Source organism: Indicator indicator, chromosome 8 (assembly GCF_027791375.1).
Source record: "Indicator indicator isolate 239-I01 chromosome 8, UM_Iind_1.1, whole genome shotgun sequence".
Taxonomy (NCBI): domain Eukaryota; kingdom Metazoa; phylum Chordata; class Aves; order Piciformes; family Indicatoridae; genus Indicator; species Indicator indicator.
In genome coordinates this window covers 25,824,931-25,844,437 of record NC_072017.1, presented here as the reverse complement: position 1 = coordinate 25,844,437, position 19,507 = coordinate 25,824,931, and the positions used below count along the sequence as shown (strand labels likewise).

Sequence of the window (19,507 nt, the reverse complement as noted above, 5' to 3'; positions counted from 1 at the left end):
CTTGAAATTGTCCAGCTTTCATTCATGCAAACAAGTTGTGAAGGCTAGTTAAGGTCATGTAAATCTAGTCAAGAGGCAAAGCAGCTACTCAGAAACAGAGATAGTAAGACGGGTAAGACAGAGTTCTAAGCAGCTGGGAAAGGGGTGCTTTGAAAGACTGGGAGAAAGATTTAATTTTTATCCATTTTATCTTTATTTTATTTATCTACATTTATCACTAAATACAATACATAATAAATTATAGTGGGTTATTTGTAAACCAGCAAATAAAAGCTTACTTTCAAAACAATCCAGCACAGCTTTAAGTATGTTTTGTCCCGGCTGTATATCAATCTTCTTTCTAAAAAGAGGAGGAAAAGAACCACTGTCAATCAAAAATAGAGTCACAGAAGAGGGGGATAAAAGTCTATGACTCTGAGTCTGGGGACCATTGTGTTATCAGTTTAATGAGACACTCCAAATAGTTTTGACATTACAATCCAGGACAACAGTCAACCTAAGTTTCCCAAACGATATTATCAAAACACAAGATCAAAAATGTCAATTACCCCTCTTCGCGGCAGAATCTTGGTCTGTATTCCTTTTTAAAATGATTCTGTGAAGAAATAAGAAAAAAATCATTAAGAATGGCGACAGTAGACAGAGAAACAAATATGCAGCCAAACTCCTGTTTCTCATGTAAGCAAGTCTCAAGGCTCCTCAACTGATCTGCAGCCAGTGGGAGCTTATGGAGCCCTGTCTTCCTTAGAGTGCCACAGTAGCTACAACCCCTGGAACAACTGTCACAAATGCAGCTTTCCTCAAGAAACAACAAACACCTCCTGCCATTAAAGTTGGAGAGGCTCACAGGAGACTTCCGTTACAGAAACCACAGAGAATGGAAGGGTAACATTGCTGTGATGATAGCAAAAATATCTTTTCAGTAAGGAAAAGGACTGAATCCCCATAAAGCAATCAAGGACACAGCCTAACAACATATTTGCTGCTCCATGACAACTGCTCACATAGAGATTCCTGCCCTGTGCTTGTCACAGGCAAGACCATACTGAAAGGCACCGAGAGCACCATCTCTTCTGTGATGAAATAAAAGTCTTAATTCCTAGCCCTTCTTCAGAGACTAAAACCCTATGTATAATCAAAGTCATAGAATCATAGAATAGAACCAGAGAATTGCTTGGGCTGAAAGACATCTCTAAGATCATCAAGTCCCATCATTGGCCTAACACCACCACAGCCATTAAGCCATGTCCCAAAGTGTCATGTCCACACACTTCCTGAATATCACCAGAGATGGTGACTCCACCACCTCCATGGACATCCTGTTGCAATGTCTGAGCACTCTTTTCCATAAAGAAAATTTTCCTAACCACTCTTGCAGCAAACAATTTTTGACTCATCTCCAACTTAACCCTCTTCTGGCACAATTTGAGGCCAGTTCTTTCTATCACCTGATACTAGGGAGAAGAGAACAACCCCCACCTCACTCCAACCTCCTTTCAGGGAGTTATAGAAAGCAATGACGTCTCCCCTCAGGCTCCTCTTCTCCAGGTTAAATATCCCCAGTTCCCTCAGCTGCTCCTCACCAGACCTGTCCTCCAGACCCTTCACCAGCCTTGTTGCCCTTCTTTGGACCTGCTCTACCACCTCAATGTCCTTGGAGTAAGTGTCCCAAAAACAAACCTAATACTCAAAGTGTGGCCTCACCAGTGTTCAGTACAGGGGGACAATCACTGTCCTACTCCTGCTGGCCACACTTGCTGATGGCCAGGATGCTGATGGCTTTCTTGGCAACCTGAGCACACTGCTGGCTCAAAAGTTCTCATTTCAGAAAGAGTGCAGAACCAGAGCAAATCAGGCACCCAGGCTTGACCTTCTCCACCCTGCAGCAGAGTGCAGTCTAATCAGCTGGCAAGAAATCTTTCATTGAAGCAAATCCTAGCATTGTAGCTGTTGAGTGGGACCTCCAGACATCATCTAGTTCAACCTTCCTGCAAGAACAGGGGGCCACCTATATCAGGTCACACAGGAATACATCCAGCTGTGTTTTGAATGTCTCCAGAGAATACTCCACAGCTTCTCCAGACAGCCTGCACCAGGGCTTCAGCACCCTCACAGCAAAGAAGTTGCTCCTTAAGTTCAAGTGAAACCTCTTGTGTTCTACTTTGTGCTCACTGCCCTTTGTCCTACCAGGGGGCACCATTGAAAGAGCCCAGTCCCATCCTCTTGATCCCCACCTTCTAGATATAATTGAAAAATCCCTGTAACGAACGTTTAACAGCTCGTTTATTGATATGTTCATTCCCTGTGACACATTAAGAGCTTTTAAAACTTAAGCTCTCAGTGTACCCTTGACAGAGAACAGTTGGAGTAAGGTAAGCAGGTCTCCAGCATGTTTAGACAAGTCACCGGCTCTTTATACACTAACACAGACTCACAGAATGATTTGGGTTGGAAAGGACCTTCAAGATCATCTACCTCCAACATCTTCCACTAGACTAGGTTGCTCAAGACCTTGAACTCCTCCAGGGAGGGGGCAGCCACGACACCCATGGGCAACCTATTCCAGAGTCTCACCAACCTCATTGTCAAGACTCTTTCCAATCTCCAGTCTCAATCTTCCAGCTTCAATCCATTCCCTCTCGTCCTGTCACTACAAGCCGTTATAAAAACACAACGTGTGACAGGAAGATCTCCAGAGACAAGCGACTGGCGCAGCTGCAGCCAGCCTAGTGAATCGAGGCTTTCAAGGAGCAAATCCTGAGAGAACGCGTGGTCTTGCCAGCGGCCGAGAGAGACAGCACAGCACTAACTGCGGCCCCGGTTTTCTCGGGGAAGCCGAAAGGCCGGCACCGCAGGCCCGCCCGCCCCTTAGGAAAACGGAGAGAAGGCCGCGCCCCGACTGTTTACGAAAAGGCACGGCCGCTGCGGCCCAACACCCGCACGCACGGACACACAGCCGCAATCACACCCGCGCTGTCTCACCTGGGCCACTGCCATCCCGGCCCACTGGCGCCCGGCCGCGCCACCGCCGCCTCAGCCGCCGCGGACCGCTTTCAAACCTCGGGTGCCTTCCCGCCCTGCGCACGTCCCTCTCTCCTCCCATTGGCTGCTTCCCGCGCGCAGCAGCCTCCCGTCAGGGCCGTTGTGGCGCCTGCGCAGCGGCCCGCGGCTGCCTCCGGCCCGGCCCCCTGTAGGAGGAGGTTGTCCCTCGCTGAGGGGAGGGCTCTGGCGGCGTGGCCTCGGCGGCGTTTTGTCTGCGTGGCGAGCGCCAGCCCTAGTGGACACGCTCCCAAACCTTCACAGTCAGCACAGTGGGGTGATTTTTTTTTTTAAACTTTAAAATTGTTCCAGTTGGAAAAGCGCTTTAAGCTCATGCCAGCCCCTCTAACTCCGCCAAGACTGGTGCTAGACCGTAGCCCTGAGCACCACATCTCTGCCTCTCTGAAACATCTCCAGGGGTGGGGATTCAACCATCGCCCTGAGGAGCCTGTGCCAATGTTTTAACAACCGTTCTGATAAAGAAACTTTCCGTAATTAGAAGAAACAATTCTTGACCGAGGGTTCTCGAAGACTAGAACAGGTTCCCCAGGGAGGTGCTTGAATCCAAATCCCTAAAGGTGGTGATGAGGTTTAGACGCAATAGATAATGGATGGAGTCAAGGATCTTAAAGGTCTTTTCCAGCGGAAACAAATCTGTGACTCTCTGATGTCCAACCTAAGCTTCCCCTGTTGCAGCTTGAGGCCACTCATAAAATCATAGAATTGTTAGGGTTGAAAGGGACCCCAAGGATCTTCTAGTTCCAACCATCATCTTCCATCCCTTGTTCCTAGGGAGAGGAGACCAAATCCCCCACAGTCCAAAATGTAATTTTAAATGGTGGGTTTTACCATACTCCTCCTCATCAGCCTTTGCAAGCAAAGCTGTAGGTGCCCATGGTCATTAGCTCTTCTGCAACACTCAACAGCAAAGTCAAACCCTGCCATTTCAACAATCAAGAGAGAACATGTACAAAAATCTGTGATTTAGCCAAAGCCTGGCCCCAGCCATTTTTAGAGATTATCATGTACTCATCCCGCCCCTACCCACACATAGCTGAGAAACAGAAAAGGCCAGGATGATGCTCCACAGCCAGAAATTCAGTTAAACATTGCATTTCCCTGAACTTGATGAAAATATCACCCCTCATTTTATCATGACCAACATTAAATTCCTGAACACCTCCTTTCACCATTTCTTTACAGCTTTGGTATGTTACCTCTTTCACAATTAAAATCTTCTTCCTACATATACATTGCAAAGCTGATTTAGCCTTGCCAGTCAGAGACAGCCATAGGTAGATTTATTTCTAATACTACTTTTAGTGTCCTGTGATCTTCTTGACATTTGCTAAAGACAGTTCTGCTCTGATTGTCTCAAAGCTAATCCACACTCCCAATGAAAATTCAAATACTACTTCAGAGGCATCTAGGAGCAGTTTCCCTGCTGGCAGTAGCCCAGGAAAAGCTCAGTGCTGTAAGCCACAAAAAGCAGGCTTTTCCCCATGACCTTGAGGTGGCACCCATCACAGCAATGATGCCCATTTGTATCATTTGGAGGTCTCCCCTCCAGCAGACCCAAGGAGCATACTCCAAATCCTTTCTTCTCCATAGTATCAGGTGATAGAAGGAGAGGAAATGGCCTGAAATTGTGCCAGGGGAGGAGATTAGGAAAAATTTCTTTGCTGCAAGAGTGGTCAGGGATTGTAACAGGCTGCCCAGGGAGGTGGTGGAGTCACCATCCCTGGAGGTGTTTAAAAACCATGTAGACATGGCACTTCAGAATACATTCTAGTGGGCACAGTGGCGTTAGGTCAGCAGTTGAACTCAATGACCTTAGAGGCCTTTCCAACCAAAACAATTCTACAATTCTATGACCACCCACCGAGCAGAGTCGGTGGCTTCTGCTGACCTACAAAGGCAGTACTGGCGCTTCCTCTTTGAGGTGCTGGGTTTTTTCCCCTCTCACTGGAGCAAGTTCTCTGGCTGAGGCTGATATAGAGCAGACTTGAGAACAACAGAAGTCAGGGGGCAAAAAGACCACAGCAAGAGTTTATATCCTGCTGAGATACAGAAAGGATGCTGCAAGGCACCAGGGAAAAGCCTGAGGAAACCCCTCAGCCAGCCCCAAGGCAAATCTTCCAGGAAAGGCAGAGGATCACTGGTCTGCCACTGTACTTGCAGGGTTACCTGTCTGTCCGGCCCTCAGGATGCCAGGTAAGGAGTGCCATGCCTGGCAGGGCATGTGCTTAGATCTTTATTCCAGCTGTATGAGCAGGAAATGTTTCTCAGCACTGGCTGAAACAAACGGTTGCACTGATATAATATGTTCTTTCTGTTTGTTCTATGTGGGGTGGGGGCAAGCAAGTACCATCTATTATGCAAGGTAACCATCAGTATCACCAGGATCCCATTACAGTTTGCCATTAACTACTGAAATGTGGGTTGAATTTGACTGATTTCATGGCTGTCACCATGGGGAAAAGCTAAGGTAATGTTTTTAATACAGAGTTTGACACGATTCTATTGCTGAGACCAATCCTCTGTTTACTGGATCCATCCTGAAGACTTCATGACACACCACACAAAGCACATGTGTGTGTGTCTCTTTTTTTCAATCATAGAATTGTTTTGTTTGGAAAAGACCTCATTGAGTCTTCTAAGGGCTGATGATTTAACCTATGTGAATGGAGACAGTAAGAGTGACTGGTGGACAGTTTAGCTTGTCACTCAGCTGAAAGAAAGGTGAAAAAACCCATCTCCATAGAATAGCTTGAGCTGGGAAAGGCTTTTAAGATCACTGAGTCCAACCATTAATGAAGCACTTAGAAACTGGCAACCTCATCCTTGGAGAAAACTCAAACTAGCTGCTGTCTCCTGGTGACCCCCAGTGTGGATTTTGCAAGAGGAATCCTTCTGCAGCTCTCCCCCTGGCCTCTCGGGGCTGAAGCAAGGCTGGGGTCGCACAGTCTCATCCCTAAGGGCAAAGCAGCAGCCATGTGGACACCCATACAGGGGCCTTCCTGCAAGGCTGGAGAACAAGATGCCTCAAGTTGCACCAAGGGAAATTCAGGTTGGGTATTAGGAGGAAATTGGGTTCTGAAGCATTGGAACAGGGTGCCCAGGAAGGTGGTGGAGTCCCCATCCCTGGAGCTGTTTAAGAGTCATACAGATGTGGTGCTCAGGGATATGGTTTAGTCAAGGACTTTTCAGCGTTGGGCTAATGCTTGGACTCAATGATCTTAAAGGTTTTTTCCCACCTAGGCAGTTCTGGGATTCTGTGATCTTTTGACAGAAGAAAACCATTTCAGACACATCTCTGCCAATGCCTACTCCTGCACATTACAGCAGCAGGTGTGGCCACCTAATTGTCCTCTTCTAGTGCCTGATGAGTACAAAGCTGTTTTGACACTGCCTACACTCACATCTCCATGGATGACAGGAGAGAAAAGGAGAATCACACGGAGCTAAAAGGAGATAGAATCAAAGGGCCAAATAGCATGGTGAGTGACAAACACAGGAACAGCCCAGGTACCACAGGAAACAGGAACTCAGAGAAATGAAGAGCAGTTTAATGATCTTACCATTAATTCTTCTGCAGCACTGGAAATGCTTCACGGCATTGCTTGGTCATGTTCAGTAGAACATCTGCAGGTTTAATAAAGCTCCCTGCTGCATCCCTTTATGTCCTTTTACACGAAAGCCTTTTTCCCCTGAACAATCCTTCCTTCTGCAGTTCAGTAATTACCATACTGGAGTAACAAAAACTAGCATGACAGAGCAGTAATATGCAGCCTGTATTTCAGCTCTAGGAGGAGAGGAAATGGCCTCTACATTGCAGCAGGAGAGGCTTAGGTTGGATATCAGAAGAAGCTTCTTGACTGAAAGGGTTCTCACAGACTGGACCAGGCTGCCCAGGGACGTGGGGTAATCCCCACCCCTGGAGGTGTTTCAAAGAGGCAGACATGTGGTGCTGAGGGACATGATTTAGCACCAGCCTTGATAGAGCTAGAGAATGGTTGGACTGGATGAGCTTAAAGGGATTTTCCAACCCAACTTAATGTGAGACTGATGAGGTAAACTCTATGGTGTGACCAAACACCCATGAGAAAAACATATTCCTGGCTGTGAAACAGCATCAAGATCTCCTGGCAAACTATTACTACTGCAGAAAGCCCAGTGCATGAGGAGCAGTTCACCTGTTTCCTGTGACATCCAGCCCCATACCACAGCCTTCGTTGGCAGGGGCAGTTGGTTTAACAAAGACATTCACATTAACCAGCACGAGAGTGCTCAGAGGTTGGGGTCCAGAGACTGACTGCTATAGATATTTTACACCAGTCATTGGAAAGAAACCACCAGAAAGCCTAGTTAGGAGCTGGCAGGGTAAAAAGCAAGGGCCACGTGCAGGATGCTCTAGGGAACACTGCTCATCCTCATTTGGATGACCTGTCAGACTTCACAAGTTATGTTCTCAATTTGTGTGGCTGTTTTAAACCCCAAACAAAAAAGAGAACCAACAAACCAAAGAACACTCAACAGGTGAGTAAAACTGAAAACTGGAACAGATTTTCTGTTTCCCAGCAGCTGCCTTCCCAATTTAGTGTCCCGTAACAGCTCCAGTTCTTAAAGCACCAGGGACACAGCAAAACTCTTCCAATGCCTCTGGCATGCCTGCCCCAGGGAAGAGCTAGAAGAGGCAGCCAATGTATTGACCTGGGCATGGTGTTGCTGTACAACTGCTGCACATAGCTTCAAGAGAGAGCATGTAAAATACCCCTGCACAGGCAGGCAGGCAGGCCAGTTAAAGGGCTGGGCTGCTGTCAAGCTCCATGCTCTTTTCCCTGTAGCAACTGGCAGGATCAAAATCCAGTGCAAACAGACACTTGAAGAGAATAGTGCTTAGAAGAGTAGAGTCTTTAGTGATGTTCATCTCATGCTATTTCCCAGCTGTATGCTTTTTAGGGAGAGCAAGGGTTTAAAGCAGCATTTATAAGATTTTTTTCCCCCTTTAAATTGACAAATTTTTGACAAAGGTTAAGAATATTTAAATTAAAGCCAAGTTTTCTAGTTCCATGCCAGACCAGGACACCAGAAAACAAAGCCTACAGCCTGACCATCTTTTCACCTGTGAGGAATGATTTACTAAACATCTTTGCACAAACTGCCTGCAGAGTACATGCTTGCTTTGTAACCAGCTTTATACCACTGAACAGCTCCATGTCCAGCTGAGACCAGGGACAAGTGGAAGTCCTCAGGGGTCTGTCCTGGGTCCAGTGCTCTTTAACATTTTGCCAATGACATGGGCAGTGGTATTTAGGCACCCTCACCAAGTATGATGACACCAAGCTATGTGGTGCAGGGGACTCAGCTGAGAGCAGGGATCCATCCAGAAGGATCTGGACAGGCTTGAGAAGTGGGACAGTGCCAGCTGGATGAGGTTCAACAAGTCAAAGTGCAAGGTCCTGCATCTGGGTCAGGCCAACCCCAGGCACAAATCCAGGCTGGGTGCAGAGTGGGTTGAGAGCAGCCCTGAAGAAAGAGGCTTGGGGGTGTTGGGTGCTGAGAAGCTCCCCATGAGCCAGCAGTGCCCTCATGCAGCCCAGAAGGCAGCTGTGTGCTGGGCTGCAGCAAGAGGAGTGTGGCCAGCAGGGCAAGAGAGGGGATTCTGCCCCTTTGCTCTGTTCTGCTGAGACCCCACCTCCAATACTGCATCCAGTTCTGGTGTCCCCAGCATAAGAGGGAGCAGCTATTGGAATGAGTCCAGAGGAGGGCCACAAAGATGATCCAAAGGCTACGAGGACAGGCTGAGGGAGCTGGGGTTCTTCAGCCTGGAGAAGAGAAGACTCTGGGGGAACCTTAATAAAAAGTGTGTCGGTGTGAGCTGAAATTCCCCCCCCACCGACAATAACCAGGCTAGCTCAGTCTGGAAGCAAATGAAAAGCTGTATTTACAAGCAGAGTCTAAAATCTACAATGAAATGCAATGAATATGTACAAATACACAAAATTCACAACATTCACAAATATATACAATCAACAGAAAAAGCACAACCGATCTCCCTTTGCTTCCCCCCAAGGGGACCCTCCCAAAGGGGCCTCCCTCTCCCAGGAGCTTCCCCCCCAGACCCCCCTGGACAGAGAAGCAGAGTTAGTTAAGCAGAAAGTTGTTAACTTAGCTGCCAAGGTCAGTGTGTTATCTTCAGCCAGAGGAGAAGAAGAAACAGCAGCCAGACAGCCCAGCAACTGCCCCCACTGCCGAACGCAGAATGTGCAGAATGCCTACTTTGTTTTGGGTAATAGTTCTTAAACATTTCTATCTATCCAATGGAAGTGTTTAGAACAATCAGTATTTTGCTTTCTTACACCCAATAGTGACTTATTTACATTCTTTCACTTTCTCTGTTCTGAACTTTGCAAGGAAAAATTAAAAAGACAGTTTCAAACCATCACAGTGTTGCCTTCCAATACCTGAAGGGATCTACAGGAAAGCTGGAGAGGGACTTTTCCTAAAGGTGTCCAGAGACAGGACAAGGGGAATGGTTTGAAGCTGAGGGAGAGCAGGGTTAGACTGGATCTTAGGAAGAAGTTCTTCAGTACAAGAGTGGTGAGACTCTGGAACAGGTTGCCCAGGGAGGCTGTGGATACCTCCTCCTGTGGGTGTTGAAGGCCAGACTGGATGAGGCCTTGAGCAACTGAGTCTACTTGAGAGGTGTCCCTGCCCGTGGCAGGGAGGTTGGAGTAGATGATATCTGAGGTCCCTTCCAACCTGAGCCATCCTATGATTCTGTGAAATCTACCTTATGACCACACAGACCTTCCATAGCAGGTCTTTCACTTTCAGCATTTTGTGGGAACGACAAAGATCCTCTCACAAGCTGACACTTCCTCCTTCCCAACAGGAATTTAGAGTGCATTGGACAGAGCTCAGAGGAACCATGCTCTTCTTTTATGATGACAAGAAAGCCCCAATGGTGAGTAATGTGCTAGCTCTGTAACCACCCAGCTGATCCACTGCAGTGGCTCAGTAACCCTTGTGTACTCCAGACACCCCTCAGCACTCTCCACTCTCACCTCTACCATCCAAAACAATAGAAACAGAAAGGCTGAGACCAAAAAAGCCAGAGTGAAACAAACCAGGGCATATTGGTGTGCCTCATCAAAATTACAAACTAACAAACAGTGACTTTCTTTGGCACCTGAGCTACAGACATGTCCACCTCGCTCCCTCGTTTCAGCAGGTGATTTTTCTTCAGCTGTGCTCACAGGTAAAACTGCTGTGGTGTGTAACATGGCAGCCAAGGACAAGTGCTTGGTGCACTCTGGCTGAGGGTTTAGCTGGCAGATACTTGGGGAGCTCTTGTGGATTTAATGTTTGTGAGTATGAAGATTATGGTGGGGAAAATGCAGCAGGTATATTGGTGGTGAGAGGATCTTCTGCAAGCAGAAGCAAAGGACTGAGCTTTCTCATGTTTGTCACTTAAACTTCACCCAAGATCCAGCAAGAAAACCCCTGCGAAGTTTCAATCTATTTTCTTTTAAATCAGTTGGAAAGCAGCTAACTTTTGTTTGAAAATGACAGCTTGTGCCATTGCCCTTTCCCCCTCTTTAGTACTCACAGAAATTGGATATATCAGCTCTCAACTCAGCAACCAGCGTTCACCCAGATGGAAATGGCTCTGCACAGTTCATCCTGAGGCTGCCAAATGGGGAAGTAGAATTGAAGGTAAAAAGAAGCTGTGATTTGTAAACTACTCAGTACTTTACTCCATCTCCCACAGATATGCGGAGCTCCATTCTGGTGTGGGAGCAGAGCTGCCTTCTTGCATCTAAGGGTACAGCCTGCAGGCAGGCAGCACCAAAAGGCAATCAGAGAGGGAGGCAGGGCAGCAAACCTTCACACCAGGGAAATCCCTCCTTGAGGCATTAGAAGTTTTCCTCAGGAGTACCTGGGAATACAAAACAAGCAAAGAATTGAAAAAGAAAATGTACAAGAGAATCCAAGAAGTACTATACTGTCAGGCTCACAGCACCTGTAAAAGCAAGGGATAAAACACCTGACCACCCCACCACCCAGAAACCAGACAGGCTGGAGTGCTAAGGGGCTACCTAGCAGGTTTCATACTTGAGACTGGCATCTCTCCTTAGCATGGCCCTCTCCTTGGATCCACAGAACCTTCCAACAGAGCATGTGATTTTCTTACCTTCCCATCTCTGTCCTCTCCCTCCACGGAGTATGGGGGAAATGAGTGTTTGAGGGTGTGCTGTAGCATGGCAGGGAGCTCACCTCCAGGCATGGTAGTTCCGAAAGGGTAAGAGTTCTTGGAGGCTTTCAGATTAAGTAGCATACTTTGTTGTTGTTTCTGTAGCTGTTCTTACACTGCTACTTTCTGTTCTCTCAGGCCAGTGACTGTGAGTGTGGGAAGGAATGGAAGGGCTTTATCCTCACTGTGACAAAGGTATGGAGAACTGATACTCACTTCATGTCACAGGTGTCTAACAGGGCATTTTGTCCTCATGTAAGCCAGAAGTTGGCTTCCACAGGCACAAAGCCTCAATTCTAGGGTGTTTTCACACACTAACCTGCTGAGGGCTTTGCTGGTTGTTATTTACCCTCAGCTCATCTGTAGCACACAATCTGCCATGCTGTGCATACAGTCAGACACGATTCCAAACCTTCTGTTTGCTGTACAGGAAGGAGAAGACTCCTAGCACAAGTCCATTCCCTGCTGGTGGGAAAAGGGGAGCCTGCTCAGAGAATGACAGCTCTCTAGGCCTTTGCCATGGCATAAAGACACAACCAAAGTGACCCAGCTGCACACCTGAGAGTACCCCTCAGCCCTGTGTTCTCCTTAGCACTTTAAAAACAGCCAGCCACTCTTTGATAATGACCAGTGGAAAAAGAAAAGAAGTTTGTTCACAAATGGCTCTCCACTGGCCCTGCTGAATCACTTCAAAAGCTGAGAATGGCTAAAATCAGTCAAATTACATTTCCACAGCCTTTCATGATACAGCAGCTGCAACGTTCATTGTGGATTCTTACATTAGCCCCACTCCTAGCATGGCAGGTTTCTTCTAAATCAGAACACAGATATCCTTATTTCACTATTCTAATAAAACAAACATGCAGCATTTTATTCAAAGCAGGGGCACAGCCCAACCTTCCAGACTACCACAGTTGCTCAAACTATACACTTAAGAAAGATTTCTGTGCAGCAGCTGTGCTCAGATTAGAATCACAGAAGCATTTTAGTTGGAAAAGCCCTTTAAGATCATCCAGTCCCACCATTCTCTAACTCTGCCAAGGCTGGTGCTAAACCATGGCCTCTTTGAAACACCTCCAGGGATGAGGATTCAGTCAGCTCCCCAAGGAGCTTGGAATTTGTTCTCAGATCCAGCCCAAACCACCCGTGGTGCAACTTAAGGCCATTTCCTCTCCTTGTATCACTTGTTCCTAGGGAGAAGAGACCAAGCCCCATCTCACTCCAACCTCTTTTCAGGGAGCTGTAAAGAGCAATGAGATCTCCCCTCAGCCTCCTCTTCTCCAGACTAAACACCCCCAGTACCCTCAGCTGCTCCTCACCAGACCTGTTCTCCAGACCCTTCACCAGCTTTGTCATCCTTCCCTGGACCTATTCCAGCACCTCAATGTCCTTCTTGGAGTGAGGGTCAGCTGTGGTGCACACACAGAAGCCACTATTCACAGTGTCTGCCCACTCTTTCATTGTCTCTTCAATTCCACTGTTCCTTTTCAGCTGTCAGTTCCATCAGATGAATCATTGCTACCTGGGCAGTTTACTAGAATGCATGAAGTGCTAGAGAAGGAGAAGAAAAGAAGGATTACACTCAACAACTTTTCCAGCACATCCCTGAAGAGAAGCAGTCCACCTAGCAGTCTGCTGACCACTATGCCAGCGTAAGCTCTGAGTGACCCATTTGGGCTCCAATCTAACAGGAGCCTTTCCTTCTTTCAAAGTATTCTTCCCATGCAGAGGTTCAAAATCAAGTTTTTGGGCAAGGGCCTCACAATATTAAATGAACAAAATCTACCTTAGAATCATAGAATCAAGAAGGTTGGAAGAGACCTCAAAGATCATCGAGTCCAACCTGCCACCCTAAACCTCATGACTATCTAAACCATGACACCAAGTGCCACGTCCAATCCCCTCTTGAACACCTCCAGGGATGGTGACTCCACCACCTCCCTGGGCAGCACATTCCAATGGCCAACCACTCTCTCTGTGAAGAACTTTCTCCTCACCTCCAGCCTAAACCTTAGGTCTGTGCAGTGATTTCTCAAGGAAAAGATAGCTCCTGCAACTTTCCTACAATGCCTTCTGTTTGGAGAAGGCTGAGTGCAGAGTACTGCTAGCCTTCAGGAGTTGTGGAAGCCCTGCTTTGGGCTGCTGCATCTGCCCTTCTGGTCACCAGTGAGAAAACCAAGGTTCAGTCCAGCTTATTCTCTTCATGCTCTTTCCGAGGGCCCAGAAGGTGCCAACTGTATGAAAGCTCACTCCCTCTATGCAAGGGCAAAGCAGCTGCTGTCCTGAGTATGCCCTGATGGCAGCATCCATCAGGAGAGTCCCTCAGCTGCTGTGTCCCTTGGCAGCCTGGCCAGTGTCCTTGGGCAGGCCTAGTGCCATGAAGAGTTCAGCCCAGCCACGGTGTCTCTTCATGCAGCTCAGAATGCTGCAGAACTTGTGTCCATGCCCCTTCTCTCCTCCTCCTCTGCAGGTGCTTCCATGCAGTGTCTCGGCAAGAAGCAGCAGAGCTGCTGGCAAAGAACCCTTCCTGTGGGAGCCTGATCCTGCGGCCCGGCAGCGACAGCAAGAGCTACGCTGTCTCCGTGCGATACGAGCTGGGGTGGGTTGAGTCCACAAGAGGGGAGCCCATCCTTCATTCACAGCAGAGTTCTAGACACCCAGAGCTGACATCTGAAACATACATAGTGCCACCTTCTAGGGTGCTGTAGGAGAGCTGGAGAGGGGCTTCTTAGCAGAGGAGTGACAGGACAAGGGGTGAGGGCTTCACACTGGGAGAAGCTGGATTGAGATGAGACATGAGGAGGAAATTCTTCCTGTGAGGGTGGTGAGGCACTGGAACAGGTTGCCCAGAGAAGCTGTGGGGGCTGCAAGCCTAGAATTGTTGAAAGCCAGGTTGGATGGGTATTTGAGCAACCTGGTCTAGTAGGAGGTGCCCCTACCTATGGCATGGAATTGGAACTAGATGATCTTTAAGGTTCCTTCCAACCAAAACCACTCTGTGATTCTATCCTGAGAAAGGATGTGAGGGCAGCAGGAGTGGGCCTGAGCTCGATTTCTTGTTTTTCCCCTTCTCCAAAGACAGATTAAACAAAGCAGCAATAAAGATCAGCCAGAAAGGGCCCAATCCTTGGGTCATGGAACCTGCTCAGTTTGAGAACTCATCATGCAGACCAGAAATGGAACAAGCCATGACCCTCTGTGAAATTAACAGCACAAACTGAGAGACAGGTGTTTGTCAGCAGTGGCTTGCTCTGCAGCCATACCATGCTGCAAGCCAGTTACCCTCTTTTAGCTTTGTCAGAGCTGCAGAACCAGAGGCTGCTGAGATACCAGGAAGGACATTTGCAGTTCTCACTGTTTGTAAACTAGAACAGGGAAGAAACAAACCCAGCTACACCTTCAGGAAGCCCTGGAGCTCTTACCAAGCACACCCGTTGCTCCTGCAAAGGAGTTGACAATGACAGTGACACATCAGGAGCATTTCAGGCAGCATATCAGCTCTTGTTCTCTTTCAGTGCCCCGTGCTTAAAGCACTACAGAGTGCTGGCCAAAGGAACGAGTTACAGCATTGAGCTAGAAAGAAAGGTAAGTGACCATCCCCTTGGTGAAAATCCCTCAGCACATGTAAGAGCTATCCCTGTGCAGAGGATTAGAAAAGCTCCAGTAAATTCCTAACTATAATTTGGGATTCAAAGTATGCAGAGAGTTCACCTCTCTCTTTAGTCCAACTAGCCTGCTCTCAAACAAGTGCTGGGTCCTGCACTTGGGCCACAACAACCCCATGTGATGCTCCAGGCTTGGGGAAGTGAGGCTGGAAAGCTGCCCAGCAGAGAAAGACCTGGGGGTGTTGATCACAGCTGACTGAATGGGAGCCAGTGTATGCTGAGGATGCAACAGCATCCTGGCCTGCATCAGCAATGGGGTGGCCAGCAGCACTAGGGCAGTGACTGTCCCCCTGTACTGGGCATTGGTGACCACACCTTGAGTATTGGATTCAATATTGGGCCCCTCACGCCAAGAAGGACATTGAGGGGCTAGAGCAGGTCCAGAGAATGGCAATGAAGCTAGTGAAGGGTCTGGAAAACAGGGCTCGTGAGGAGCAGCTCAGGGCACTGGGTTGTTTAGTCTGGGGAAGGCTGAAGGGAGATCATCTCACTCTCTACAGCTCCCTGAAAGGAGGATGGGGTGAGGTGGGGGCTGGTCTCTTCTCCCAAGGAACAAGTGATGGGAGAAGAGAAAATGGCTAAAGTATGAAGCACTGCTAGGAGGTTTTTGAATGCATTCTCCACATACCTGGCATATCTTATTGGTGGGTTTTTGGTGTTGGTGAAACAGGTGACAGTGCCAAGCCTTCAGGATGTTGTCAATTACTTTGTGACCCAAACCCAAGGGAACCTGAAGCCATTTGTGATGCAGACAGGCACTGCAGAGGATCCAGCAGTCTGAAGGCAAGCTGGAGGATGAAGGCCACAGGAACTGCTGGAAGAAGCACAAGCAGCAGCACAGGAGCTCCACACTGTTGGAGATTAACAGACGGCTTTTGCCAATTCTAGAGTAGCTCCACTGGCTCTAAACCAAGGGGTGTGATGTAGCTTCTCCCAGAGAAACCTGAGATCTGGGGAAGGCAAAGAACCCCAGTCCCTGCAGAAGAAAACATGGAAAAAGAAGACAAGAGTGACAAAGAGAGGACACATTGCTCCTGTACAGTGTGATAGAGAAGCACTGCACTGAGCTAGGGAGACTGCTTGTAGGGTGGCTCACAATGCAATAAACTCTTGGTGTTAAAACCCCCATTTCTGGTCTACTCACTTCTAACAGTATGGGCTCCTCAGAGCCTGCCCTCAGCTGCTCCAGAAACTACACAGAAATAAGTGTCCCTGTTGGAAAAGCTCTTGAACTGCCTTCTCCTGAGACATGAGTGACTGTACAAGGACAAGATTGCAGTGCTAGTTAGGAGGGAAGGCAGCAAGAAGTGTGCGGGCCCTGATGATCACACCAAACAGTTGTGGAACCTTACCCTGCCTCAGGCACCACAGCCATCTTCTTGGGAGGCTGGCATCCAGCCTTCGAAATAAGCAGCTCAAGAGAGCAGTAAGATCAACGGCTGAGGGAACTGGGGTTGTGTAGTCTGGAGAAGAGGAGGCTGAGAGGAGACCTCATTGCTCTCTACAAACTTCCTGAAAGGAGGTTGGAGTGAGGTGGGGTTGGTCTCTTCTCCCTAGGACAAGTGAGAGGAAGAGAGGAAATGGCTTCAAATTGCATCAGGAGAGGTTTAGGCTGGATGTTAGAACAAACTTCTTGACTGGAACAGCTCTCAAAGACTGCCACAGGCTACCCAGGGAGGTGGTTGAATCCCCATCCCTGGAGGTGTTTCCAAGAGAGAGATGTGGCACTGAGGGTGATGCTTTAGCACAGGTCTTGGCAGAGTTAGAGAATGGTGGGACCGGATGACCTTAAAGGGCTTCTCCAAACAAAACAATTCTGTGATTCCATAATTCCAAGATCCAGGTTTAGTCTTCTCAGTCTGTAAGTTCTGCCATGCAGCTGGAATGAATGAGGTGTGTAGAGGATAAGTGTCCACTGCTGAACTATATGCCTTCAGAGCTGGAGATGACTCTGTCCTGGAAAGGACTAGCTCCAGAGCATGTTTCTTTCTTTTAACAAACCTCAAGCACATAAACCCCAACCTCTCCCCTGGCAGTAGTGGGGAGCAGCCACACAGACATCTATGGTTGAGGTGCCTCCCCTGCAAGCAGAGGGAGTGCTCTGGGCAGAGCTGCTCAGAGTTGTCCACAGTAAGACTGATCCATCAGGTTTTTTTGGTACCAGCTGGGGATCCCAAGGGGATTATTCTTTGCTTTCAAGGACTATGGAAGACAGTCAGGGGTTGGAAGGTTCTTGTAAGAGAGTACTCATGTGTCCCTAAAACAATGAATCATGTGTGGTCATATGAGAGCATTAGAGCAGGTACTATGAGACACATTGGCACTTTCTCCTCATGAAAACACTTCTAACACTTTCTCAAGACTGTGCTGCTCACTGTGGTTCCAGCTTCTCCTCAGTGACACACTGAAACCTGTGTGCTGCTGTGAGGAGCTTTATGCTTCTCCCCTGGATCTTGCTTTCACCATGCAGAATGGGTCCCTTGCTAGCAAGACAGCTCTGATGTCTTGTAGCTCTGATGTGCTGTAACTTCTGACACCTTCAAGCTTGAGCCTCGATAAGCCTTCTGCAGCAACCACACAATGGACACCAAGAGCCTGCTTCCTAAAATAAACTCTCAAAAGCTGTCCACCTATCAGCCCCTGGAAAAAGGCTCAGGTTGCTGCACTGTGCTGCAGCAGAGCATGCTTGCTGTGACTGCAGACCAGGAGGTCATTAACAGGAATGCAGAAACCTGTCAAGTCCTAAGCCAGCTGCATTTGGCTCACATTCCCAAAGGACTGGCTACAACCACATTGCTGGAGCACCTCTGCTATTGGGACAGGCTGAAAGAGTTGGGGCTGTTCAGCCTGGGAAGGAGAAGGCTCTAGGGAGAAGACCCTAGAGATGCATTTCAATACCTGAAAGGGAGCTACAGGGAGGCTGGGGAGGGACTGTTTAGAAGGGCCTGTGCTGACAGGATGATTTGAAATTGGAGCAGGGTAGATTTAGGTTGGACCTCAGGAGGAAGTTCTGCACAATGAGAGTGGTGAAATGCTGAAGCAGGCTGCTCAGGGATGTGGTCAAGGCCCCAACCCTGGAGACATTCAAGATCAGACTTCTTGTGGCCCTGGGCAGCCTGCTCTAGTTGGAGGTGTCCTGCTGAGTGCAGGGGGGTTGCACAAGATGACCTTTGAGGGTACCTTCCAACCCAGCGCATTCTGTGATGCTGGTGTCCAAGTTCCCAGCCTGACAGCTGCTATCCTGACTGCAGCTAACAAAAGGGGGAGAGGAACAGCTCCAGACTCCATTCATTGTGAAGATGTCCCTGAAGCCCAGTGAATTCCAATGGAGGACAACCAGGAGCTGCCCCAGCTGCAGGAGATGAGGGCCACTCACAGTTCCTGTCCCCAAACACAGCAAAAGCTGCCCCAGTTCCTGTTTTATTGGAGCCTCACTTCACTCCATCATTAGGAGAACAAAAGAACTACCAGCTCAACTGTCCACTGCTCCAATGACAGAGAGGACAAGGTGGTGTCACAGATGTTTCTGTAGCACACCCCTGCCTCACCACACAGCCAAGCCATTGCCTAATTTTTGCTGAGTAAGCAGATTCCTTACACTTGGATGTCCCAGGAAATGCCTGCTGCTGCTAAAAGCCTCAGAGCTGTGCTGTGGCCAGGTGCCCACAGCATGGCTACTGGCTGGAAGGAGAGCAGCTGATGAAGCAGTGCTTGCTGTGGCCAACATCCGGAGCCATTTGCCATTTGCCACCTTCTTCCTCACACTCAGGGTTCGTTGCGGTTTCCATGTGCCCAGGGCAGAAAGATTCCACCACACCATCTTCTCTTTCCTGAAGACAAAGGTTTGGTGGTGGAAGTGCTAACTCAGCTCTGCAGTAGATTCTCCTTTCAAGGTCCCTCCCAACCCAACCCACCCCACAGCCTGTGACTCTCACTTTCCCCATGGTGCAGTATTCCCAGAGCAGGATGACCACCAGGCCCAGCTCAATTCCAGGGCAGCTGTGACAATTTACACTTACTCAGGACCTGCCTCCCTGCCTTTCCATGTTGAGATGGAGTAAGACACACAGCAGAGAGGCACCAACCTCTCCACGAAACATCTCATCTGCTCTTAGGTGGCAGTTTAAACCTTTTGGATGGATTAAATCTCACCTGTCTTGCTTTGGAGTTAAGAAGGGAAATGGGTCTGAGATGTTCTTGGAACAGAACCAGTGCCAAACCATGGCAGTTCCCCATCTTTTGCACCTAATTTGTACCTGGGGACCATGTGCTAGGTTCACCGTTCTGCATGCTTCCTTCAGCTCTCCACAGATTAATACAGAGCTTGTGTTTAAGGACTGCACTGAACAATGCAGCTGGTGGAGTGACCAATTCTCCTTTCAACAACCAGGTCTGAAGGAAAAGGGAACAGATGCAACACATCCAGCTTGTCTTCAGTGCATAGCCACTGCTTTTCACCATTTATTTGAACTAAGGCTTCCCCAAAAGCAATGGATAGTACCATCTTTAATAGGTGAGAATGAGCACAGTCCTCACAGAGCAG

General features: G+C 48.4%; 1 protein-coding gene across 1 annotated transcript; it reads left to right on the top strand.

Moving 5' to 3' along the window:
* The first annotated feature begins 626 nt into the window (after nucleotides 1-626).
* Nucleotides 627-15,745, top strand: STAP1 (signal transducing adaptor family member 1). The gene is made up of 10 exons (XM_054382957.1): nucleotides 627-678; nucleotides 2,783-3,190; nucleotides 5,105-5,253; nucleotides 9,938-10,009; nucleotides 10,648-10,761; nucleotides 11,438-11,494; nucleotides 12,791-12,951; nucleotides 13,770-13,898; nucleotides 14,815-14,884; nucleotides 15,635-15,745. The coding sequence occupies exons 1-10, from the start codon at nucleotides 627-629 to the stop codon at nucleotides 15,743-15,745; spliced, it is 1,323 nt and encodes a 440-aa protein (XP_054238932.1).
* Nucleotides 15,746-19,507: the final 3,762 nt, after the last annotated feature.